The sequence below is a fragment of the Hetaerina americana genome, unplaced genomic scaffold (assembly GCF_022747635.1).
Source record: "Hetaerina americana unplaced genomic scaffold, ioHetAmer1.1.p SCAF_6, whole genome shotgun sequence".
Classification (NCBI taxonomy): domain Eukaryota; kingdom Metazoa; phylum Arthropoda; class Insecta; order Odonata; family Calopterygidae; genus Hetaerina; species Hetaerina americana.
Window position 1 is genome coordinate 13,298,226 of NW_027287205.1, and position 26,739 is coordinate 13,324,964.

General features: G+C 37.8%; 1 protein-coding gene across 1 annotated transcript in view; it reads right to left on the reverse strand.

Annotated features, from left to right (window-relative positions):
• Positions 1-26,739, reverse strand: part of LOC139695248 (WD repeat-containing protein CG11141) — a 40,749-nt gene that overhangs the window by 12,646 nt on the left and 1,364 nt on the right. Inside the window, exons 4-10 of the mRNA XM_071593935.1 lie at positions 22,258-22,448; positions 20,555-20,699; positions 17,446-17,568; positions 12,996-13,347; positions 11,435-11,688; positions 10,613-10,907; positions 7,140-7,537 (exon numbers count right to left, since the gene is read on the reverse strand). Coding sequence (XP_071450036.1) covers positions 7,140-7,537; positions 10,613-10,907; positions 11,435-11,688; positions 12,996-13,347; positions 17,446-17,568; positions 20,555-20,699; positions 22,258-22,448 — 1,758 coding nt within the window. The remainder of the gene's footprint in view (positions 1-7,139; positions 7,538-10,612; positions 10,908-11,434; positions 11,689-12,995; positions 13,348-17,445; positions 17,569-20,554; positions 20,700-22,257; positions 22,449-26,739) is intronic.

Sequence of the window (26,739 nt, forward strand, 5' to 3'; positions counted from 1 at the left end):
CCAAGGAGCATAAAACATGTACAGCCATTTGTATCCTATTAGGAATTGAGCTAGTTTCAAGCTTAGAATTCAGCTAGGCAGCACTTTACAAAGGCTGCACTTTCCTGACTGACTGGAAATGAACTTTCTATTTTGGTTCAAAATATCTCTAAGCTAAGCAAACTGACTACCCTTTACAAGATGAGATTCAAGATATTCTATTTATTACATGTAGGTTTTGGGCAGACCCTAATAATTGTTTTCTTGTACGATTCACGAGAACTTTCATTTTTTCGCACAGAGTTAAGCAGGTTGCACAGAGAGGAGAAAAAATGATTTGTTATAAAAAAAGTAGGTGAATTGTGAATGTAAAGCTATAAAATATTGAGAGAAACCATATGAATCCTGATTAGCTGAAGGATTGCAAAATGATATTCTAAAAAAACACTTTCTTTGGAGATAAAAGAATACAAGCAGTGAAAGCTTGTGTATCATGCAGAATTAGCAAATTCCTGGGTGATAAAGCTAATGCTGATATGAAAACCATACTATTCAGTACCCACTCACTTAGCTTGAAATCCTGCCATCTCCCTATATCTCAGCTTTGATAAATTACAGGTCCATTTTGGAAAGGAAAAATTAGTGGAACCCTTAGCATTGAAGTCTATGTGAAATACTTCCCTAAGACAGAATGCATTTTTCCTTTATGATCCTCCTTGTCTTTCACATTCTCTCAATTACTCAAATTAGTATGCCAACAAATAAACTGACCACAACTCCGACACAAAAACAAATTCTGAATGCTTCACATTTTACACAAAAGCAAATAAAAACAGTGCCAGAGGACACCTTATCATTGGGATGTTATGCTTGTGTAATGCCTGACACCAAAAGACAACCTTTCTGGATCATAACAATTAGTTTCTATGGAAACCACCTTAAAAATCAACCAAATGCTAAACCTTTATTAGTGGCTGTGGGGAGATATCACCAACTCTAAGGTTGATTTCAGATACAGGCATGCCCTCCTGTACTAATTCAAAACAGGATTTAGTTAATTGGAATATAGCCATTAAGAGAAATGCTGTGAAACATGCCATTTTACATTTACTCCCATCATAAGAAGGTTGGTGCCTTCTTTGAAAATAGATAAACACTTATATGAATTTTGATGGGCAAATTTCATAATCTCTCAGAACTTTGTGTTCAACAAATGTTATGGTATCGATATTATTTATAGTATACAAAATAAACCCAGTGGAAGACCTAAGAGGATTTCACTCAACAGATATACCAGGAAAGTACAAGATCTTTTGGCAAGTATACCCCTCTCACTGTGGAACACCTGCACATGAAAGGTACAGACACTTACCCAACCTACTGCATTTTTAAAGCTTTTGGAGCCCGAAATCTACAAGAAGATATTTATTACCAATGGTTTCCTAGGAAATTTGCTCATTTCATTACACAGGGCTGTTCATATATTTGGCAGAGTACTTAGGTGTCCTTGGAGGAGGCTCTAAAATTTCTGAAATTTTGAGATTTTTTAATAAGGACGAGAAATTTTGCAAGCATATTTCAACCTTGCAAACCTCTTTGCTATTATTGTAGTACATCCCAGCAAAACTACTTGCAATGGCAATATATCAATTGGCTCAACGTTCTTAGACAACTACATCTTCCTCTTAAATAATACATTTACCACTTTGGTCCACTAAAAAGCAGCAAACCATGAACAACACTATTGAAGCTACCATTTAAGAATCTCCTCAGCTGTCATCCATCCCACACCAAACACTCCACAACACTTTCCCTCCCCATTTATAGCCACTGAATACGTAGTAACGGCCCGTCCCTACAGCTATATAAAGGCAGCCTCTACCACTGCCTTAGCAAAGGTTGGTACCCCACACATCAACAAATTCCTCAAGAGTAAAATCTTACCCTACAATTCTAAATACATTCCTCAAACCAAAACACATCACGATACTCTCAACTTTATCACTGCCTACTTCCCCGACCCTTAATAAATCCATCATATTCCAAAAAAAATATATGGTAAGGAGAGCAATACCTGTCTAGACAGCAACTTTAAAGTCCTTGGGAATTTGTATCAGAAAGCCTAGTTCAACTAATCACCTTTCACTAATGTTGAGTAGAAAACATTACATGTCACTAAATTCTATACTAATCTCAAGCATTTCACACATGCACTTTTCACCTAAATTCATATCTAATTATGGCATGACATTACAGAATTTTAACTATGATCCGAGAAGTCAACACAAATATAAAAAGTAACCATTCATCATGGTATTTTCTATCATACACTATTACTTTATGCTTATCTTTTTAGTGTGAAGGTGTTTAGAAATGTATGAGTTATATAAGCATTAATATCTAGGAGGCAGAGCAAAGATATGATAGATATGAAATGGACAATTGATAACAGGGATATAAATTGTTAAATGGACTAATGATTTAAGTTATAATACCCTGGCCCATCATATCAGACATAAACATGATAAATGTCCAACAAACTGGTGATTACCATAAAGAGGTACATTTCATGAAAGTGAGAGATATTTAGATGACAGAGTCTCTCGTGCTAACTGCTAAGAATGCCATTTGATTATGACATGAAATTCATGTACAGAATTACCTTTCATGTCTCACTATTACAATTACATATCACGTTCAAGAGTTTCTGGTTTCTTCAGGAATAAATTTATATTAAGCCGAATATGTGTATGTTATATTGAGCTTAAATATTTCATTACTATCCTGAATTCCTAAAACAATATCACAGATTATCTGGGCAACCATTCAAGAAATGCTGAAGAGGCCATATACATCATGTGAATAGACCCAAACCTTTAAAACTATCTAAAAAGAGACCAAGTAATGGTAAACATATTTACCTACCACATATACAGGCATTTTTAATAGGATTCAAATTTTTTATGCTGCAGGGTGTATTAAAACTTGCATCAGCCTTAATATTAAGACCTAGCATGAAAACTATACGTGATAACAATACACAGATAGAAAAAGATTCATTGCAGACAATTACAGCATGGAGACTTTTGCACTTGCCCAACCAAGTCATGATTATTGTCATTGCCATTAGTCTCATCAAGAAACGAATTAATACTCTCTGTAAAGAGTAGCAAGAATTTCATCCCAAGGACCATGCACCAATTTCCACTGTAGTGATCATACTCAGTCCATTGTGAGAATGAGTAAATGGCTTCTTACCATTGGAGTCAAAAACAGTCTTCATGAATATATTTATTTCTCAAAGTAATACTGTTAAAATAATATCGCTAATAATATATGAATATATCACATTTCTATATCGTCTATTTGGGGCATTGAAATAAGAATACAACATTTCAAAAGGAAATAATGCACAATTTTTAAGAAAATAGTGCAAATATTTAGAATAAACACCACTTGGAACAAAGAATAAGGCACATAGAAATGTTCCTTCAGCTGCTTAAATGAAGGATGTATTTCTTTTCTGAGCTTCACTTAACCACCGCCATTTGTGAAGAAGAGAAATGAGTTGATCAAGAGATGAAAGAATATTTAATACATGATTTAAGATTGATGCACATTTCTTTATTCCATCACACTCAAAGGCGAAACATAAGTGTTCCCCTAGAGCATCTGATTTAATATACGAGTGGGTATGAAAATTTCTCGGCCACGCCCATAGCATCACTACTCGCATGATTATTTTTTCCTCTTATGTTTGCACAACCATGAGTAGATACCAACGCCAAGCCATTCCATCCAGCAGTTCGCTGTAGGCAGTCCTTAGAAAGACTTACAGTGTGCATTGTTAGAAATGGAAAAAAACTGAGTACAGAGCAGTGTGAAATTCTTTGTATAAGGTTTAATGCCGACCGCAATTCATGCAAGGATTGTAAGTGTGTATGGAGACTTCTCTTTCAAATTCTAGGGCAAAGAAATGGGAAGCTGAGTTTAAATATGGCCGAAAAAATCAAAGATGATCCCTGAGCAGAATGTCCGTAAAGTGCAACCACAGCGGAAATCATTAAAAAAGTGCATGATATGATTTTGGAAGATCGGCATATGAAGGTATGTGAAATTGCTAATACTTTAGGGATATCAAAATGATGCATGGCTTCCATTTAGCATGAAAAATTGCAAATGACAAAGCTTTGTGTGAGATGCGTATGACGTGTACTCACTACAGATTCAAAATGCAATTGGATGACACTTTTCAAAGAATGCTTTACAAAAAACAAGAGTGATTTTTTGCATTGATATGTGGCAATGGATGAAACATGGATTCATCATCATATATCACAATCAGAACAACAATCCATGCAGGGGATAAAGGCCAGTTACTCTGATCGGAAAAAGGAGACAGTGCCATTGGAAGGAGAGCTGATGGCATCGGTTTTTTGGGATTGGCCAGGAGTTATGTTGATCAACTATCTTGACAAAGGTAAAACAATAACTGGGGAGTACTGTATTTCCCTGCCCCAAAGATGCACCCTGATTTTTCAGGTTAGAATTTACAAAAAATACTTGATGAGATAGAAAAGGATCAAAGTATTTTGATGCTTACACTTTTTGATACAAAGAAAATGGTATTGTTACACTAAAAAATAGCCAGCTACACATGTGTCAAAGTTTATTTATTGTGGAATCCCAGAAATTCTACATCACCAGGCCAAAATGCTTTTAATTGCCAGCTGCCTTGTTTCCGAGTTCTGAAGTGTAATTTAACGAATTCAAGTTTAATTGCTATACTGTACAACAATATTCCCTCATAGGATCCTATGAGGATATTATCACTTTAAATTTTTATTTGATGCTCAGTTTCAGTTTTTGTTTTGATATTATCGAAATTTTAATTAAAAGCAACAATTTTCTATGGCCTTACAACACTCGCACTAATTAGGGTTGAATCCCTTTAGACTCCCATTTTATTGGAAGAGATACATTGTACATATGTATTAGCAGAGGGATGACATCCCCCATTAGCCCAACACAAAATAAATTTTGCAGCAGCACCACATGAGAGATGAAACTAAATGAAATGAATTTTATAAATTTAGGCTTGATTCAGGAATTTCTTTAGGAGGTACTTTCAACGAAATGTTAAATCTCTGTCTCTTACTACTGACTCAAAACATTGATATCATTAAAATTTGTAATCAAGGCAACCATTTTCTATGCCTAAAAAGGAAAAAATACTTAAAAGTAAGCATTTTTTCGGCAAATCAGCTTGTGCTTATAGGTCGAAGTTATACCCATACACCCCTAGCCCATAAAACACAAGCTGATTTTAAAGCACTTTTAGGAGTAATAAACATGACTCTAATGGGCTGGGAAATTTAGTACTCTTCTAACCTTTTAATGAAATCAAGCACTGACATCAGTGAAAGCAGACGAAAAAACCATTTTCTATCAGGAAAATGCACCTGCCCACAGAAGTGTCTAGGCAATGGGAAATTAGAGGGATTTGCACTATGAAGTGCAGGAACATTCACCCTATTCCCCTGACTAGGTTCCCTCAGACTTCCACCTCTTCCAAAAACTCAAAAGTTTCCCCGCTGGTCAAACGTCTTTTGTCCAATCAAGAAGCGATTGTGGCTGGAGACGAATACTTTGCAGCACTTCCAGAAGAAATTTACAGAGACAGGATAGTGGCACTGGAACACCACTCAATGAAATGCATTAATATTAAAGGCTATAGTATCTTGAAAAATAAAACATCATTTTCATCATCAGGTTGACAACTTTTAAAATCACACTCATCCTTGCAATTGTCCAGTATTTAAAATATGACTTAACTTTCATTATTGATACATCATTATAAAAGTGATAAATGAACAAGTGTGAACTTAAACACATAGTTGAATGGGAGTGGGGTAAAGAGAGGACGGGAAGGGGAGAGGATAGTGGGTGTGGCCACTGAAAAGATTGGAGGGCCAGGGGGAGGAAAGTTTAAGGGGTTGCGGATGGAGATCAACAAAGAAATTGCAGACCAGATGTCCACAACAATGCCAGCTAATATGGAGAAAACAATGTGCTGAGTTCCTGTCTTTATGGCTCGTAGAAAATAGCCAACATTTTAAACCTTCTGTATCATCATTCATATTAGATCATCTCCATTCTCTTGACATTAGCAGAAATGTTGAATCAAAATGAAGAGGAAATCTCCAGTTTTGAGAACCACAATATTAAGATGGCACTCTACTGGTTCAGATACTTAGTTGTCCTCTGTTGAATAACATGTTCCATTTTTGGCAGGCCCTATGATTCACACTGAGAAGGAAATATAGAACAGGAATCCCTAAGTTAATGCCTTTTTACAAGCTTATTCTCTTGTCCGCAATTGTTTTTTGTTAATGCTCCTCCACCCCCTCTTCCCCCTCCCCTCCAGTGATCTTTTCAGTGGCCATGCCCACTATCCTCATCCACCCACTCTAACTCAGCCTCATCCATAACACTATACGTAAAAGAGCACTCTTAAGGGTCCACCTCTCACCTGATAGTGATGTATCCACCCCGAAACCTAGGTCATATCAATACAAGGGTTGTATAAAAAGTATCAGTGACGATATTTTTCTGACGTGACTGTACGTCGCAATGCACTGGTATCACACAGGCTTGGTGGTGCGGGGTCTGACCTTCAGCAAGCACTAAGCACCAATCGCCTGTGCTTGATTGTGCTTTCAGTGCATCCCTGTCGAGTGACTTGGTACAGGCACAAAATGCAGTGAACGATTGAACAGTGGTATTCCATCAAATTTTGTGGACTGGGAAAATCGGGGACGAAGATGTTCAGCATGATTTGCCAAGTGTTCACAGATGAAAGCATGTCACAAACTGCTGTTTTAAGTGGCACGAGCTCTTTAAAGATGGCCGAGGGAGTGTGGTGGAGAGCGTCATCATCAAGAATCGACGACAATGTGCAACCAGTGCGTGGAGTGTTGAGTTCAGACTATCGGTTAGGTGTGCGCATGATTATAGATTGTATTTGCATTGATTTGCTTGCCCTGGTGTTGGCAGAGTAACATCCTCATCTGGCAACCCAAGGGTGGCGGGTTCGATTCCCGCCCAATGTACAGTGGACTTGCTGCCCTATCTCGATTGAGCAGAGGGCCTCTCCTTACCTTGGGCACTGGCTGAGAGGAAATTGGCTTCAGGTCAAGCAGCTTAGCCAGGAGCTCCTCCTTGCTCTCTACATCCTGCTGTATAGAGGTAGGACTCCTAAGGTCAGGGGCAAGGGGCATTGAAGGCAGCCACATCTCCACTCGGCCCACTTGACCCTCCTCCACCACGGATGAGCGGGGGCTCAAGTTGGAGGCAATCACCTCCTGTGACCACCTACTCCTAACCATGGCCTCCGAGAGTGGCAGCCTCCGCGGCACCCTTCCCTCCCTTGATGGTTCCCCCTCCTGGGTAATCTGACCACCCACAGCCCCCACACCCTCCCCTTCTTCAAGCCCATCCCTGGACACCTTCTGTGATGTGTCCTCCTCGGATGCCGTGGAACGGGTGCTGCTACCTTCTGAAGAAAAACAAAAACACACAGAGGACATTTATTAGATTAACAAGCTTACTTGAGAAAAACGTTAAAGCAAACACCTGATTGATGTCTCTTGCACAGGTTAATAATATCATCAGCTTGTTGGTATTGTATGGGTCTTTATATAAGCCAAAAGAAAAATATATAAAAGCAAATTATTTTGGGTAGATGTTTCTTTTCATTATTTAACATAATCTGCCATCCTCTCCAAATTTTTTGTACAAAATTGAAAACACTATACCTTGTGATATGCCTGTGGCCTCAACAATTTCCTTAAATTTGATTCACTGATTGTTCAAACAATATCAAGGATTGTTTTAATCGATTTTGAGCAAGTCACTTCCACTGGACATCCCGATTGATGTTCATCATTTGTGGGCAAGGCCACATCTAAACTCATTCACCCAAATGTAAAAACGGGTGCAAACACAGGAGCAGAAGTGCCATAAACTCCATCCAACTTTGCTTTGCTCTCTTTCAGTGTTATTAGATACAATAGTTTAATCATCATATGAAACTCATTTCTTTCCGCTTTTCTAAATAAATAAAAGTTAATTGCCTCAATCAACTATCACAATGAAACCAAGAGATGGATATTGATGAAACTTTAACAGCAGTCCACTTATTAATTAGGCTTACTACAAGCAAACATATTTCGATACCGTTAGCACCATCTCTAGAGTTATCTAAGGAATTATGGAATGATCCATATATTAGTACAAGTCTTCCAGCTCAGGGTAGGTTTATCATGGGCTCTGGCACTGCACACCTCTCTACTCCCAAGACCTTAATAACATTATGCAAAATATCCTTAAACCCCATATTACAATAACTCATTCTTTAGCTCCGCATAGTTTCAACCACCATTAATTCCATTCAAAATACTTATTCTTTTTCTCCCTTTACCCCACTTACCCAGCATTATCCCCTTGATTAACGTCTTCTGCAACTAATCATCTCTCAGCATCACCTGCATCCACCCAACCTTCCTTCACCAAATTTCTCCCAACAAACTCTCTAATGCTAACATGCCTAGAATTCGATCAATTATTTTCCTTTCCATTCATTTTATTTTTTCCTTCTCCATCACACACATATCTCAGAGGTCTCTATCTACACTTATCCTCCTGCCTCGATGCCCAAGTTTCTGATCCATACCTAAATATGCCCCATATTCAAGTTTTCACTGGTCTTTTCTTTACATCTTTGCTCAAAGTGCTTAATAACAACTCCTGCCTCTTTGTAAATCCTTCTTCACTGACCACAATGCTTCTTTCGCTACCCCATCACTCTGTCAACCCTCTTTCTTCCCAAATAGGTGAGCTGTTTTACCTGTAAATGCCCCGGTACTTCAATGTTTATCTTAGACTTCCTATTCACTGAGAATCTCATTAAGTTCATTTTTATAATATAAATTCACATACAATACCGATTACACTGATTTTGCAATTCACTAAGTAATGATTGTAATCCTTGATCTGATCTTGAACTAACACTAGATCATCTGCAAATCTCACAGAGTTGAAGAGTTCCATCTACCTTCACTCCACCTTCTACCTCTCCCCATTTCTCTCTCTCTATTCATCTGCATATTTATTGAAAAGCACAGGCAATAATGCACACATCTCTTTTAACCCCTTCTTAATGCTGCCTATTCTCACTCCCATTCGCTAACCACTCGCACACTTAGAGACATTTTCTGGATAAGTCATATTTCTCTACATTCTATTCCTATCATCTGCAAAATGTTCACTGATTGTTACCAGTTTACTCTGTTGAATGCTCTCTCAAAATCCACAAGACATATAAATACATCCTGATTATACTCTTATGTACCACTATACAAGTGATGTCATTACTGCTATATCATTATATGGGGACATCCATTCTAGTCCCAGACTGATCTTCTTCTAAGTAATCATTTGCCATTCTCCATCCTTAAGCTGACGATCTTATATACTTTCTTTGCCATGAATGAAATCAAACTTATAGTTCTATACTTCTCACATACTGCTGCTTAACCCTTTTCGGGCATGTTATTAATATTGATCTTTCCCAAGTTTTCCAGCCAAATTCCTCCCTCACAATACTAGGAATTAGCCCATAAAACTCTTCTTTTCCCAATTTTTTTTATTTCCACAGGAATGTCATCTATTCCCACAGCCTTCTTTGAATGTATTTCTTTTATTTTCCTTTTCATTAATTTACATCTAGCAGTCATGTCCTTCTCTGGGTCCTAAGCTATCATTATCTGAAATGTTTACTTTCCATAACCAAATTACCTGTCGTATTATTTTTATCATGATAGTTCTTCTATATATTCTTTTCATCTTGTCAGAACTTATTTTCCTGCAATCAATATTTTATTAATTGCATAGCTTATAGTGTAAATGGAATTTCTTTTCTTACATCCCAAAAGTCCCTTCACCTTCCTCTACAATGCACCCATTTTGCCCAACCACTGTAAAATCCACATTCTCGAATCCCTCTTCCCACCATGTTTCCTTTAGCCAATTGCCATAATCCCCTATTGTCAGCCACCATTAGGCAAAATTGTTTCCTAATGATATTGACATAACTCATTGCTTAATCCACATCCACAAAATTTAGCAATATGTACATGGAATATCAAGTGACTTTGGGTAAGTTCAGATTTAATGGAATATCATACACGAAGGTAACAAAAATCATCACTATCAATAATCCCAATGTAAATTAGTAAAATTTCTCATCCATAAAATTAACAAAGGTCTCATACACACATATGTGTTTTGAGGCCAGGGAACTCCCAGCCAACTCCCCTTCAGGGTCAGGGGTCGGCTTGAGATTACCCCAACCCAATTGTAGTGCTGCATGAAAAAAGGAGAAAAACTGGGTATTTGTCCACTGAATACTTAAATTTGTTGTTGAAATGACCAGTGAGTAATTAATTAACCTGATTTACCATTTTAAATTAAAAATTCCCATGCAGCTGTTATATTATCTCTAACATACAGCATTATGCCACCAAGCACTGGACTTGACCATGGCCAGTTTGTGCCCCGCCCAAGGGCTCACCTGGTTCAATAATCACAGGCGCTGACGTTGATGATTTCTTCTTCTTCTTCTTCCTCTTCTTTGGCTTGTACAGGATCTCCTCAAACACACCGGAGCTCAAGACTGGTGCCTCAGCACCCATGCCTCTCCCAGCATCACCTGAGCTTGCTGCTGCACCGTCAACGCTGCTGATGTGGAGGGCAGGAATCTCCTCAAAAGGCATGTCCAAAACTGGTGGGACTTCCACAGCTTCATCAGCCATAATGACGCCCAAATGCTTCGGCCCCTTCTCCCTGGGATACATTACCCCTTGGACCTATTGTAATGAGAGATAGGGATCAACAGGGAGGTATGTCCAGATGGGTCCTCATGCTCTCTTAGGATTTAATCAAGATAATCGTTATTTTACCATACTCTTTCTTTTACGCAAAAATTAAATGAGGTGATTTCCCATTACCTTCCTTAATAGTGTTTTCAAAGTAACACCATCAATTTTAGCTCCCTGTGACTTCTCTTCGTTCCCCAGACTCAAAAGGGGCATGTAAAGAAAGCGTTTTGACACTGTGGAGGAGGTAAAACAAAAATTGCTAGAAGGCCTAAAGAACATCCCGATAAATGAATTTCAGAAATGTTTTGAACAATGGAAGCATCGTTTGGAGAAGTGCATTGTGGTCGATGGGGAATACTTTGAAGGTGAACAAAATTTAATGTAAATATATTGAGAACTAAAGAATCTATAACAACATTCCTGTTATTTTTGGGTCCCCCTATATTTACCGATGGAATGCTTCTTTGTGCTCTGGAATGAGAGAAAAGGCATAGTCACCATGGGGATGCATGTACCTGAGGTGAAGGTGGGTTGGCTGCAGCTGCTTCCATTGAAGACCCCGCATCTCCTCTGCTGGAAGAGGAGCTCTCTCCCTCCCTGTCCACCTTTAGGTGGCTGACCCCAGGTCCTGTGGTGAGCTCGAGGAAACTCGCAGTCAAATCTTTGAGCAGTGGAGCAGGGGAGGGGATCAGCGATGGTGGGAATATTGTCGAAGCAAAGAGAGAGCGCATGCTTGAGCCAATGCTCTCTTCTGGCTCTTCCAATCCAGCTGAAAGTTTTCAGAAGGGGCCAAGACATAAACAAAATGAGTTCATGAGACAATTCACTATGATTATGAATGATGGTGGGGTACAGAAGTTTAATTTTTGATTACTCCTGACTTTTTTGTTATGTGGAAAAGGTGCAAATTCTTGGGAAATTCAATGTTGGGATCAAAATTGTGACTTTAACATAGATAAACTGACTGTGCCAGATCTGAAAAAGGAGAATATGATCAGATTTGCCCTCAATTATTCATGATCGCCCAGAAAACTGATGGGCAGGTTAAGAAAAGACCAAGAAGATGAAAGGCTGGAAGAAATTACCCATGAGGCACATGCAGAAGTGGTCAAGTGGTGTAAGAATTTTTATGGCACTGGCATTCAAGATGAGGCAAAAAAAATTGTCAAACAGAGAACTGGCCGGCGAGTAATGGTTGGTTATGGAAGTTACCAGTAGTAATACTATCATATGTATTTGTTAAACAAAAGTATTTGGTGAAGTCTGCTTTTCCCTCATCCCTCTGATGGAGAGATAATTTGAGCCACCCTGGAAAAGATCCCTCAAGAAGCAGTTTTTTTTTCTTAACTCCCCTCTTCCTGCTACTCAACATAGGGATTCTTTCCTTGATCTGAAACATTTCTATGATTCTCCATGATATTTTATTGTATTGAACAAGGTAAATACTAAAACAGTATCAAAATAACATGTAATAGTGTTTCATACCTACTTGCAACTGTTCATATATGCATAGAATGTATTCCACAGGGCACTGGGGTTATTGCTTAATATACCTGAATACTACAGCCATAGTCATCAATTGTCATTACCACAATACTTATAGCATGCGGATGAATGTTAATTGAAAATAAATATTGCAAAGTTATCCTTGTTAATATTATACTATAATGTAATGAGTACTTATACGCATAAAACATTTATGATGTTTATTCAGCAATACAACTAACAACCACTTTATCTTTCTGATCATACTCAAGTGAATGGTACAGCATTTGTGTATTTTCACCATAGTTTAAACTATGAAATAGCTTATCAATTGAAATATTTGCTGACAATGAAAATTTTTAATAAATATATATACAGGTATATACACATTAGAGAGTGATGAAACATACCTGGTATTCTGTATTGATAATTATTAAATCCTTAAATATTTACTTTTTCACAATTGTATAAATGCTCATTTATTTATTTACTAATTCATGATAAGGTACTAAAAGCAATGAATGGTGAAAAAAGAACAATTTTCCACGGCTAATTAATGCAATGCCCATGGTGCACAGGAACCTGATTTACCTTTGGAATAGTGGTAATCTGGAAGGTTGGAAATCCTTATTAGACTCCTTCCCCCTTCCAGCACGAAGATCTCTGGTCCCTTCTCCAATGAATCAGAATCCTCGTTGGAATGGCTCTGTTCCATGGTGGGGAGAGCTGGCGTCACCGCAACAGAGATGATTGATCGTAGGCCTCCAGTACCAGTTTTAACAGAGGCAATAACTCCTGTATCCTCTGGATCAAGTACCAGAATGGAGCCATTAGGTCCTTTCCAGTGAGCCACCAGGAGGCCATCTTCAAAAGGGTGGAGAAAACCAACTTGGTGCTGAAATCCCCCAGCGGAGTCAGGTCGGTTGAGTCCATGCCTTTCTTCCTGCAGGAAGGTATTCAACATTTAGTAATAATGCTAAATGTAACCCAAACTTTGTCCAGGGCAGATATACGTTATGGATGACTGGAGATGATGTAGAGGCTGATTAAACTTTTTTCAATTCTTCCTCGGACTATACATACTCACAATCATCCATTCATGTAAGTGGAAAGAGGGCCCATGGAAATTTGATTCATTGACTTCATTCATTTGAGATATTCTACCTGGTAGAGGTAGATTTTAGGTTGACCCATAATGACTATTATCCTCTAGATATCATGAGAACTTCTTTATTTTTCCCGATATTATTTCCTTCTTAATCTTACCATCAATTCTAACTGCCTTCATACTGTCTAAAAATACTATCCTCTCCCTTCCTCCAGCCCCATTCTCACTTCCACCATGCCCTTCAAACAGTCGACTAACATTCAATACTTCCTCCACCTAGCTTTCCTGCCTTTTTTTAGATTTCCCCTCAGCAAATTCTTCTCTTCCCTAGCCATATTTAAAACTTTGAGGCTAGTAAATTAAAAATAGCAATTTTCCACAAAAATAAAATTTAATGCAACCGGTTTCAATGTTACTACTACATCATCAGGTGATGATGATGTAGTAACATTGAAAGACCGGATGATGATGTAGTTACATTGAAACCGGTTGCATTAAATTTTATTTTTGTGGAAAATTGCTATTTTTAATTTATCATGATATTCCACCATATCACGCCTGAAACGTCTCTTTTTATTTGAGGCTAGTGTCTTATTCTGTCCAATGGATCAAATTTTTTCACACAACCTACATTTTTTCACACAACCTGTAAAAATCTAACAAGTAATAAGTTATAGGCTATTTAAGTTAGTAAGGCTATATTAATTACAGTGGAACCTTGCTTAATGAGCACCTCCCACAGCGAGTAATTCACATTATGAGTTCATATATTCCTGAAAACGACTTGCTGAACAAGTGACTTTTTGCATAATGAGTGATAAGGAGAGGAGAAATCCCAAATTCATTGCACGCCTGCTACTGCAGTTTATCTCTAGCACTCGTTCCGCTAGCATCTTAGCATCTCTAGGATCACAAATTTTTCCAAACTCATGTTCATGCATATTATTAGAGATTCCTTTGTGCAAAGTTTAATGATAGTTTATGCATAGTTTTAAAAATGATCCCAACAAAAAATCCATAGGAAAATAAATATAAGAGAGGAAAAAAAGTAAAAACCATTGGAAATCGGGACCAGGGTGTGAGTGTGGCTGATTTTGTACGAACACCAACAATTGTCCTTTTCTTCAAGAAAACGGACAAGACTAAGGAGAGAAATGCTTCAAATAGAGTGGCAAGAGTATCTATGGAAAGGTTACATATTCTCAACAATGTTAAAAAGTTGCTTTTCATTTGGATAAATGAAAAGCAATTCCAGTAGTAGTAGTTTTAGGGGAGGCGACTGACAGCTGAGTTAATTTGCACCATTAGAGATGGATGGGAAAGGATGAAGGGCAGAGAGAAACCCGGCATCGGCATTCGCCTACTCTTAAAGAAAGGCGCTAAGGGGTCCACAGCTTAATGTCCCATCTGATGGGTGCCGTACTCATTCAAAGTGCCCTCCACAAAGCACCTCCAGTAGGGATTGGGAGACCACTGACAAAAATCTTCCACCTCCGGGATTCGAACCCAGGCCCTCTACATGAGAAGGTAACACGTTAGCTACCGCACAATCAAGATCCCCAAAAGCAATTCTAATGTGACACCATTAACGAGAATATGATTTGTTAGAAGGGGATTTCCGCCAGCTTTGTTAATATGATGTCAGGATCATCGATGGCTGAACAAGTATTTAAGGGGAGCCATGTATCATTTGAGAAGTTAACGAGAAGAACCATCATCCATGGCATGATGAAGCAACAAGCTCCGAGTCAAAGGAGCCAGGGAACTTCATTGGTGACTTCAAAAAGCTGGTAGATTCTGAGGGTTACCTGGGACAACATGTTTTTAATTGTGACAAGACAGTTCTCTTCAGGATGATGTCAAAGTGAACCTATATTTGTGCACATAACAGTAAAAGAGAATGCCCAACCACAAGGCAATGAAAGGCTGTCTCCAGCTGCTATTTTGCTCAAATGTGAGCGGTGATCTGAAAATCAAACCCTTCCATAGATACCATTTAGAATCTCCATGAATCTTCAAGATATGGTAAGTCTAAAATATCAGGCTAATTGTGATGTGGAGGTCACAGGAAACCTTTTCACTGTATGATGCGTGCCATAAATTTAATTAACAATCATTGAGATGCATTTTTACAAATTTTGAAGTGCCGGCAAAAACAAATGCCTCTAGACAGCTTTCTAGCGAAAAGCAATTAGGTACATATAATAAATAATTAACAATATGTTATGATTATTTTTTGCTTTTACAATTCCAGTTCTCATTCCTGGTTGTTTCATTCTACCATAAAAGAAAAGGTGAACATGATCCACAATCCTAAACAATGTATATTCCACATAGAAGGCATTATTGTATTTTACATTAATTTACGTGCAAAAAGTTGTTTCACTAAACAAGTGTTTCACTTTACAAGAAAGATTGTTGAATGGATTATGCTCATATCATGAGGTTCCACTGTACTCTATTTCAGGCTATTAAGTTTGCGCATAGAGAAATAGAGAAAAGAGAATACTTCAATGTGCACTTAAATCAAGACATGGCATTGAGCATTCATTTGCATCTTGTAAGTTATGGTGCAAACTACAAGGGCAGTTCAATAAGTACCCATGTTTGATGACAAAGGGCGTTCCTGAGGGATGTTTATGTTATCATTGTGTGCTGCCATCTATAAAACGATGGTGAAACAAATTTCAGACTGATTTAAAAGTTAGTTTGGATATGGCAGCCATTCGAGTAAGACGTGTTTCGTGATTTTTGCTAAGATGGAAAAAGAGCAGTATTGTTCGGTGATTCTCTTTTTGTTTTTGGATGGGAAGAAATGCGAGGAGATAAAAGCAAAGTTGGATGTTGTTTATGGGGACACTTCGCCATCTATGACCACAGTTAGATATTTGTTAAACAAATTTAAACATGGGCGAACATCTGTCTTTGATGAGGAGCGACCAGGACGCCCGGCAGACATGGTTACCGAGGAAATCATTCAAAAAGTCCACACCATGATTCTCACTGATAGACGAACAAAAGTGCGCAAAGTAGCAGAGGCCGTGGGTATGTCAACCGGAATGGCAATTTATATGTTACATGATAAGTTGGCGTTGAAAAAATTGCCAGCCTGATGGGTGCCGCGATTGCTCACAGTGGACAACAAGCTGATCCGTTATGAATTGCTGCCGCACCCCCCGTATTCACCTGAAAAAATCTTTAGCTCAAACGAGGAAGTTATCGCCGAGACAGAGGCGTATTTTGGTGAGTTCAACAAATCCTATTTTTTGGAGGGGTTAAAAAAATGGCCGGAAGGTTAGGAGAAGTGCATCTTTCTAAAAGGAGACTGTGTTGAAAAATCAAAAAAATGTTTTTTTGGAAAAAATGGTTTCCTCATTTCTTACACGGGTACTTATTAACCGCCCTCATAAACTGCACAAAACAGTTAGCAACAATGGTAGGACCAGATGCTGGTTTTATAATTCTTGTGCATTCTTAAAAGTAACTCAAACTGACATAAAAATTTTCATCATCCATATCAGGTCGGCTCAATTGTCTAACTGAGGAGCCACAAGTCTATGCAGAAGTAAAATGAGTTTGCTGGACAGAATAATGCAGGAGATGTTGGATATAATCTCACAATAACTTCATTGGTTACCTCATTTAATACCTGCCATAATTATGAGCAAAGATGAAGCTCCCATCTCATGCAACGTTTGCAGGTAATCAGGATTTCTTTACAAACTAGCCGGATTTGAACTGGAAGTAAATGACATGGGAAAATCCCAGGTGTTATTTTAGCTAACAATTCAACTTGGGTTCCCACATATGTAAAATCTGCATGCAGCATATAAAAAATATAAATTATTAGATGCATTTTGAAGAGCAGACACCTAAGCATAAAAAAAGTAGGAATGAAAGTACAGAAATTAGGAATAAACCAAGCCAACTTACAGTTTTCTCTTCAGAGTCTCTCCTCCTACTGAGATTCTTTTCAGATGGAACTTTGGTTTGCTTGAAGCGCGAAGGCACTGGATTGACTAGCATGATTGAGGGGTGGGGGCACATCAGTGCATCCTGCAACAAGTTTAAAAAAAACCGTCCACTCACTTGGCAAAAAAAATAAATTAGCATGCATTTTAATGCTTGCGTTATCAGCGTCAGTTTCTCATGAGAAGGGAAAGCTGAGTTTTAAAATATGAGTGAATGAATCGCTTCAACAGGAAAAGAAGTATCCTGCCATTTTTACATAGTACATTCTCATAATTTCAATCATGTTAAAATGAAAATATCATCATGTATTTGAAATCTAAGAGCAGTCCACAACCAGTTGGACAGGGCTTTATTTTCTTATTAGTACAGATAGAGTGAAATACAGATATATTTAAATTCAAAGTCATGAATCATGGCTTGCAAAAGTATTACTTATATCAAAACTTTTCCTCAGGACAAGCTAGCACAATTCAGGTTTCATTTGTAAATAATTAACGAATCATGTGTTGGCTTTCCATTTCTCACAAAATAAAACTCTATTGACCCTCAAACAAGCATACAACTTCTTTGGGCGCAGTCAGTACAAAATGCTAACAGAGATAATTTGAGAGGAATCAGCCATCTTAACCTTGAATTGCAAAACATATGAGTCCCAAAATTATCCAACCTGTGTTCATAAATCTGCACCAGAACATTTGAGCCACCTCTGTGGGGTACAAGCATAACCAGTGACCCTTTATGAGCCCTTTAACTGCTGCAGTAGCTGATGAGACATGATTATTCAGGTGCAGCATGTAGTTGTTTACAGTTTGCCTTTTTTGCATTTGTTGGATTTTGCTATCACTGAAAATTTATTTTATTTATTTATTTATTTATCGACTTAAGTGGGCGAGGTTGAGACTAATAGTCCCTTCTTCCACCTAACCCTACATTACAGACATTATATTGAAGACAATCACAGACAACCAAGCCCTAGATGGAGGAAAATCCACCTACGCGGGAATCGAACCCGCGACCTCAGTGTTGGTAGGCGAGGACGTTACCCCACCACCACCGAGGCCGGCATGAGGGAAGAGATGTGATCAACGAATTTGCATCATGGTTTCATTTAAACTTAAAAAGAGTTGTGGGGAAACTATTGAAATAAGACTTAAGGCCTTTGGGGAAGAGTGTATGGGCACAAATAAAAGATTGGTAAACGCGGTTTAAAGGTAGTTGCACATCTGTTGATAGTGACCCACTTTCTGGCTGACCTTCAAGCACATAACACTGGAAAATATCAAGTGAGTGCAACTTGCGAATGAAGAAGATCGTTGTCAGACTGCACGCGAACTAGAAAGTGATCCTGGAATCCCAAAAATGCGTTTCAAGAATTCTAACTGGGAATTTGGGAATGACTCAGAGGTGAGCAGCGACTGGCATCTTTACCACGATAATGCTCCAGCGCATTTATCGAACCTGGTGCAACAGTTTTTGACAAAAAACAAGATTACACAACTTTGCCAGCTTTTGTACAGTCCCGACATAGCCCTCTGCGACTTTTGACTGCTCCAAGATGGTGAATTCCACTCAAAGGGTACCAGTTCTATGACATTGAGATGATTCAAACGAATGCGACGAATGCACTGAAGGTGGCCATTGCACAAACTGACTTCAAGAACTGACACAGAATATGGAAGACCCGATGGGAGCATGTTTTTCAGTCGAATGAGGATTACTTCAAAGGATGCCATGAGCCAGAGGAAGGAGAATAATACCAGTACAGAGTTATGGATACTTTTAGGACACACCTTGTATTATTAAGTTTTGCTTATGCTTCTGGTGCATATTATCCATTTTCAAACTGAATGAAATGCTCCCTCAAGTAGAGTGGAAAAGAGCTCAGAGTCATCATAACTCATAGCCAGTCATACTAGATACTTGCCAACTGGAAGCAAGTATTTCATTCTAATACCACTTTTTTGCTTGGTCAGTTGAGAAATAAATGAAATAGAAATCAAAGTTACTATTCCATTGAAGCTGGACTCTCAGAGGGAAGATGGGTGATAGAGGCAGAACTGGCAGCCTCCTGAGATATGGGAGGCAAGAGATGGAACAGGAGTAGGCAATAAAAACTCTCTGTGATGTGCACTCCAAAGCCATTTTGAGACCACAGCTAAAATTCTTCCCGAGGTACAGAAACTTTAAGCTACCATGGCTTATTATTAGGCTCTCCTAGTGCCATCTCGTGGAGGTGCTAAAAGGAGGGGAAGGAGAGCACTGCAATCACTTCTATCTAAAGCTTGGTGCTTATCCCTCTCCCAAGTCTGACCACGAATGATAAAATGCATATCTCAACACCAGGAGGACAAAATGTGTTGCATTGTGCATATTCCAGAAAGTATAATAGTCATGCAAAGTGAAGACCATGTATTCATAGTTGTAGCATACAGGTGATTTAGAGTGAACTAATGGCTCAAGTCATCTCACCCTCATTTCACAAAAATCTACATAATTTCAAAACATATCCACAGCATTAAACAGAATTCTGATGGATAGGCAATTTTTATGGGAATATTTTACCGGAAAAAGTCATGAAAGTTGTAAAAAAATTATGTAATTACTGTAGAATTTTAATAATTGTGCTGTAGTTCCCTATTGATGATTTACTATGACAAACAATCCCAAAAGTCAAATATTTATGGCCAACCATAAGTTGATTAACTGAACCGGAAAAAAATCATCTTATTTTCATATTAACATTAAACAAATATAGATTTCATAGATTCAAAACCGCAAAAATATCTCAAATTATAATGATAATGGTATGGATTAACTGATCATGGTTTTTATTATAGAGAAGAAAAAGACAAAAAATATAAGAGAAATCTTTACCCCCAAAAATGATGATTATCTGGGCTACAGTTGTGCACCCTCTACATTTCAATGGAAGTGTTTGGGATATAATCAAGGATACCCACTGATTTTCATTATAATAATGAAAATCGATAGCAGCAAGTGATGGATGAATTTTTTTTACTAATAGAGAGCTTATATCCATGAACAATTCATCCTCGCAAAAAAATGTTACCTTAAAAATTAGTGTTTGCTGAACAATTCCATCTAAACCAGCTTGCCATAAGCGCAGTCCTGGTCGACTAGCAAAAATAATATCACGATGATGAGCATTTCCCACTCCTACTGGATGGTAAAATGTAGCACCAAACTGCCCCAACCTGTAAGCAAAAGGATTATTTCAATGGTTGTCAATATCTGATAAGAGTACTTCCCACACATCAACATTTAATAGCCACCCTATCTAAAATCAGTATATTCAGAGATAAAATTCTACACTATCCACTTTACTGCTCTCAAAGAATACATGGATTTATGGCATCCAGCATGCAACCGCTACGCATGTTAAAATTTACATTTTTTTTAAAATGAGGGTTCTTGTATAATTCAATATCACAGGTTGCCAATCTAAGGATTGGCTTATTGCAGCTCTCCAAAAATTACTGCTACTTAATTCAATCTCTGCATTCTGAGAGAGCCATTTGCAGCCAAAGTTTCAATTATCATCTTCTAGTCATCCATTTTTGGCCTTCTCCAGTAATTCTACCCCTCTCGTCTTTCCTCCAATTATGATATTATAATGAATTACATGTAAGGTCAACAGCTTGTGATATAAATTCTGGGTGGAAGAGTACACCAAAGCCCCATGGTCTTCTTGAACCACACTAGTGCTCCGCATATCATGAACAATGTTGTGTGACCACCATGCAATTACTTATGACTCAAACCAATGAAAAAATGTCTATCTACATGACATACATGTTTAAACTTTTTAAACATTTTTCATATAGATACATTAAGCGATAATGCCAATTAATTCAGTGGCCAAAAATGATTGAGGCCCATATTCCAGGAATTAAATTTCCTACTACTACCATGCATATTATACATTTAATTGGGTACATCAAAAATAGCATAAGCAACTATTCGCTAACTCTCACTATCAGCAGCATTATACCAGAGGAAGGCACAACATCCATTATGGCAACAATAAAACTATAGCATTAAAATTAGGGCCCAAGGAAATGGGCATCATATTATATAGGTACACCTGTATAACAAACTAGCCCAAAGTATAAAGGATACTAAGGGAACAACAGCATTTAAACATTTATTAAAAAGATACCCACAATGCAACATCTTCTACTTGGTTGATCAATATCTCAACAATATTCCTTATCATTGAATCCATCCTTTTGGTTAACAGCAATGCTCTTAGTCTAGTCTATATTAATGTTCCTTTATTTAAATGTATATTTTTGAGTATGTTACTTTTAATGTACCTGTACGTGTGTGTGTGTGTGCATCCTACATTTAATATTATTGCTATCATCATATTTTACATTTAAATTCAAGCCAGTATGCACTGTGCTCCATTTTGATGTGCCTTATATCATGTACATACACCATCCACCGGGAATTGCTGGTAAAATGATCTTTGGGAAAATAAATGGTATCATTATTTTTTTCTAAGTAACCTAAGCCTTGTAATATTTGTCATTAACCTGCCTTATGTTTGCAAGTCAACAAACAGCCGGAAAATAAAAAGAAATTCTCCATTGAAGGGGACACCATACAGTCCTCTACTGCTGCTTCGAACAAGAGTAAGTGCACCATCGCACAAGCTATAATGCCATTATCATAAATAATTAGTAGCATTATGACAAGATATATGTACATCCAAATTTTGAGCAAATGGAGATAAGAATGAGAACTCACGACTTGCGTTCCCTCTGCCCAAGTTGCATAACCTTCCATGTCCGCTCCTCCTGCCTCCATGAGCAGAGTGTTGTCCTGTACACTGTGGACACCAGAAGGAGTTTCCCTTGAGGAATGCCAGCACCACTGCGATAACTAAGCTGCACCACTTCATACTTCTCATTCAATACTTCCCTTGATTTGCTCAAATGCTATGAAAATTAAAGAGTGGTCATACATTAAATGGATGTGTTCCTAAATGAAAGATGAGGGTAAGGTGAAAAGTTCTCTCCTGACAATTAAAGACTACAATTTTCAGTACAAAATTATTTTACTTTTCTACATAATCTCCCTTGACTTCAACACATTTGGTTCAGCATTTCTCCAACATCAGTATTCCTTCCCAGAAGTGAAAGCTTGGAAGCCGAAAAAAATACCCATCCAAAGCCGTCTCAACTTCTTCATTGGACATGAAGTGCTACCCAGAAATAAATTTCTTCAAGTTTGGGAATAGATGAACTTCAGAGGTTGCTAAATTAGGAGAATAGGGGAGATGGCTGTGCAAATTGTACCCCGAATCCCATAGTTTCCCATCGCCAACGCACCTTTGTGAGCAGGTGACAGCAAGTTGTCCTGGTGAAAGATGATTTTTTCTTCTTAAAGCCAGGCCTCTCCTAGCAAATTTTGGCATTCAGCTGGTCAAAAAGGTTGGTATAATACTTGCCTATTATTGTTCTGCCTTTTTCAGGGTAATCAATTAACAGGATCCATTTCGCATCCCAAAACACACTGGCCATGACCTTTCCAGCAGATGCGATCGACTTTGCTTTCTTTGGCACTGAACCTCCGGTTTCCGACCACTGCTGCGACTACTGTTTTGTTTCTGGCATGTAGTGGTGGACCCATGTCTCATCCATGGTAACCAATTGCTGCACAAAATCAGTCAGTTCTCTATTCATTTGGCCGAAACATTGCAGCAAAAATCATTGGTGCATTTGCCTTTGACCGGCAATCAGCAAATGTGGCACCCACCTTGCGCAGAGCTTTCGCATCCCTAATTCTTCGTGCAAGATGTTTCGCACCTTTTCTTCTGATATCCCCACGGCCTTAGCACTTGCCTATCGTCCAACACGAGCACCTTTTTGATGGTTTCCGGTATGGTTGTGGATTTTGGCTGTCCTTCACGTGGGTCATTTAAGAGGGATGAGCAACCAAGTTTATAGAAAGAGCAGAGTCCCCATACACTTTTTTAACTTCGAATGAGTTTCTTTAGGGGTTAATCTATCCAAAACAAAGAAATTCATGACCGCACAAAATTAAAGTTTTTCCATTTCAACAAAAACAAGAAAGATGTCTACTGAAACAATACTTGTGAACAAACTACTAAAGAGAACGAGTTGAAAATTGTCTTACAAACTAATGGCACGTGCATGCATGCAGGAATCATAAATTTTTGCCAGTTGGAATGCCATGTTTATTTATTTATTTACACAATTACGTTGCAATTAGGCAAATTTCCTGGTGGCAACGGTCAGGTTAGGTCAAAGATAACTCTACAACGAAAATTACATACGAACACATAAAAACAGAAGAGATAAAATATTTTTACATAATGACACTTCCACATCACATACAATATGTCGTCTGTATCTGTGTAAAGCCGATACAAATGCATTTATTAATTTATAAATTTGATTAATTATTCTACATTGAAAAATTGATAAACTACGGCATAATTCACCAATGTTTCTCACTCTCATTTAGTTCATGAATAACTTTTTTGCATTCCATTGTTGATTTTAATACTTTTCTGTTGAAAAACTTAAACACTAAAGAGCCAAGGAATAAAATGAATAACTTTTTAGGGAAATATTAAATGAAGTTATAAAATGAGATAACTGCTGATGAGATTGCTATCCATTTTACATGCCTACTGCATTTTTTGTTTTTAATCAAAATTTTCATTCATAGTCTTACCAAAATGTATAGCTAAGGCATTACGTGATGGCATCTTATCATTTATTCACAATAAATGAATTCCAAGACACTGCGGGAGATAACGTAAAGATAAGGTTTACTACATGTTCAATAATAGAAACTCTACCAACTGCATTTCCAAAATGAAATCATTTAGTGTAACAAAAGTAAGTGATGGATTAATGTGATCAATTATAGAGAAATTACATTGTTTTTGGATTAAATGATCTCAGATTCAACCTGGTGAAAATTCATCAATACTGAAATATTTAACTTTGTATATTTCCACAATATATTGATTTCAGCACAGCTGGTTTTGACACAAAGATTTACCATTACATCAGGGTTAAGCATCAGATAACTGCTAATAGGTGCAGGTACCTGATACACATCTACCACATGTCAAAACTAGTAGTACAGAAATAAATTTATTATTAAAATGTACAAATTATAACCATTTCAGGTGCATCATCATTAGTCGTATTATTCCAGCTTAGAGTTGGTTTTTGATGGATCCTGGTACTACACAATTTGGTACACGTAAGTCCTAATTTACATGATGCAGAGATTTTAGTGCTCATACTATATATTACAATAACTATGTAATTCTTTAGCTCTGTATACTTTCTAACTCCCTTAATTCCATCCAAGATGCATTTTCTTTTCCTCTCTTCACCTGGCTTTCTTAGCATTCTCCCCTCCTTATCTCCCCCTTTGGGCATCCCATTGACTTTCAGTATCTTTTACTTTCATTCATCCTGCCCTCTTTGACTTTCTAAGAACAGCCATTCCCATTGCCCTACCATACCTAGAACTTCATTGACAAAGGTCAATTGAGACTATCTGTAATTAACATACAGCTAAGGTGACTGGAGGAACAGGGAAAATCATTTGGATTCAAACAATGACCCAAGTGGTGGATGAGAATGATTCCATGGTCCATTTCACAACTTAAGAGCTCATGCCAACCCCAGTAGCAGTGGGGTAACATCCCTGCCTGCCAACCAAGAGGTCATGGGTTTGATTACTGCAAAGGTAGATTTTCTTCCACCTATGGCTTGGGTGTTTTTAACTGTCTTCAGTATAATATTTAGAGGTTCTCACCCAAATCTCACCCCAAAAAAACGTTAAATAAATTAAGAAAGCCTTCTGCAGGGATAGGCACTGCAGGACATAAGTTAAGTGGTGAACATAGTAACACATCCATAGGATTACATTCAGTGATTTTATGCGATTTCAGCCATGCTATTCAGACATTCTTCCAGTGAGAATATGTTAATATTTAACGCCGGGCCATTTCATTTACATCAAACATTCTATATCATTTTTGCATTCATTCAAGATATCCTACCAATTAATGGTAGACTTTGGGTGGTACCCAGCAACTATTTCCTTATATATGTCATGAAAACTTCCTTTTGCTTGCCTTTTTCAATTTCTTTCTTCATTTCTCCTATGTTCTGCATGTCTTCATGCATTCTAAACAGCCTTCTCCCGTCCACCCCACTTACTCTACGTTCTCTCTTCGATCAATCAATATTTCCTCCACTCATTCCCTCAGCTTTCTTTCAGATTTCCCCAACAGTAACTCCATCTCTTCCCCTACTCTGATTTAAACATCAGCATCTATCTACCCCTCAGATGTAACTTGTATTCTCCACTCTTTGCCACACCCACATTTAAAATACCTCCACTCTATGCTCATTCTATTTCTTCCAAGACCAGCTTTCACATCCATAAAGTATTTCATATTAAAGTCTTTGCAAATCGCTTACTCACATGCTTACTTAATTTACTTGCCATCAACTATCTTCTTTTTTTAATTCTTTTTTCATCAATTCAATTCTTCTTCTAATGTCATTGCTACACCAATGGCTTAATTTGACCAAAACATTTTTGCCCTGTATGCCAGATGTACAAATCATGAGCTGACCTCCATTTAATTCCAAAATTGTGCAGATCTTATGGAAATTTTTGCCATGCACACACGAGTGTATGAGGAAGAAAGGCGTGTGCAAGTGAAACTCCCCGAGTAACAACTCAGGTATGTAATTCTGCCCATTGGGACCCTCCTCAGTGTCTTCCCAGTCCCTTCCTTTGGAGACTTGAATGAGTAAGTTGGACCCTTTCTTGTGACTTGAGTCACCAGTCAAATAATTTCTTACTCAGTCTTTAGCTGCATAACAATATGTTGCTAGGTCAAAAAAATATAACCATGGACTCCTTGGGTTTCACTATGCATTTACAATTTATAAATGAAACTCTACCATTAAAGTTTATATGCTCGGGGTTTCTTAGAAAATAGATCATGGTTTCAGACCTCATGGAATTTGCAAATAGTCATCACATAAGAAGGGAAAATGTTCTTTTCCGTCTAAGTTGTGGAAGAGTACATTATGTTCTAATGTTTTGGAGGAATTACATTGAATATTTCTTGAACTAGATTTTTCACATTTAAATCATATGATCATCTGCCCAATATTAAGAAACATTCTATGAAAATTCAAAACGGTATAATATTATTAC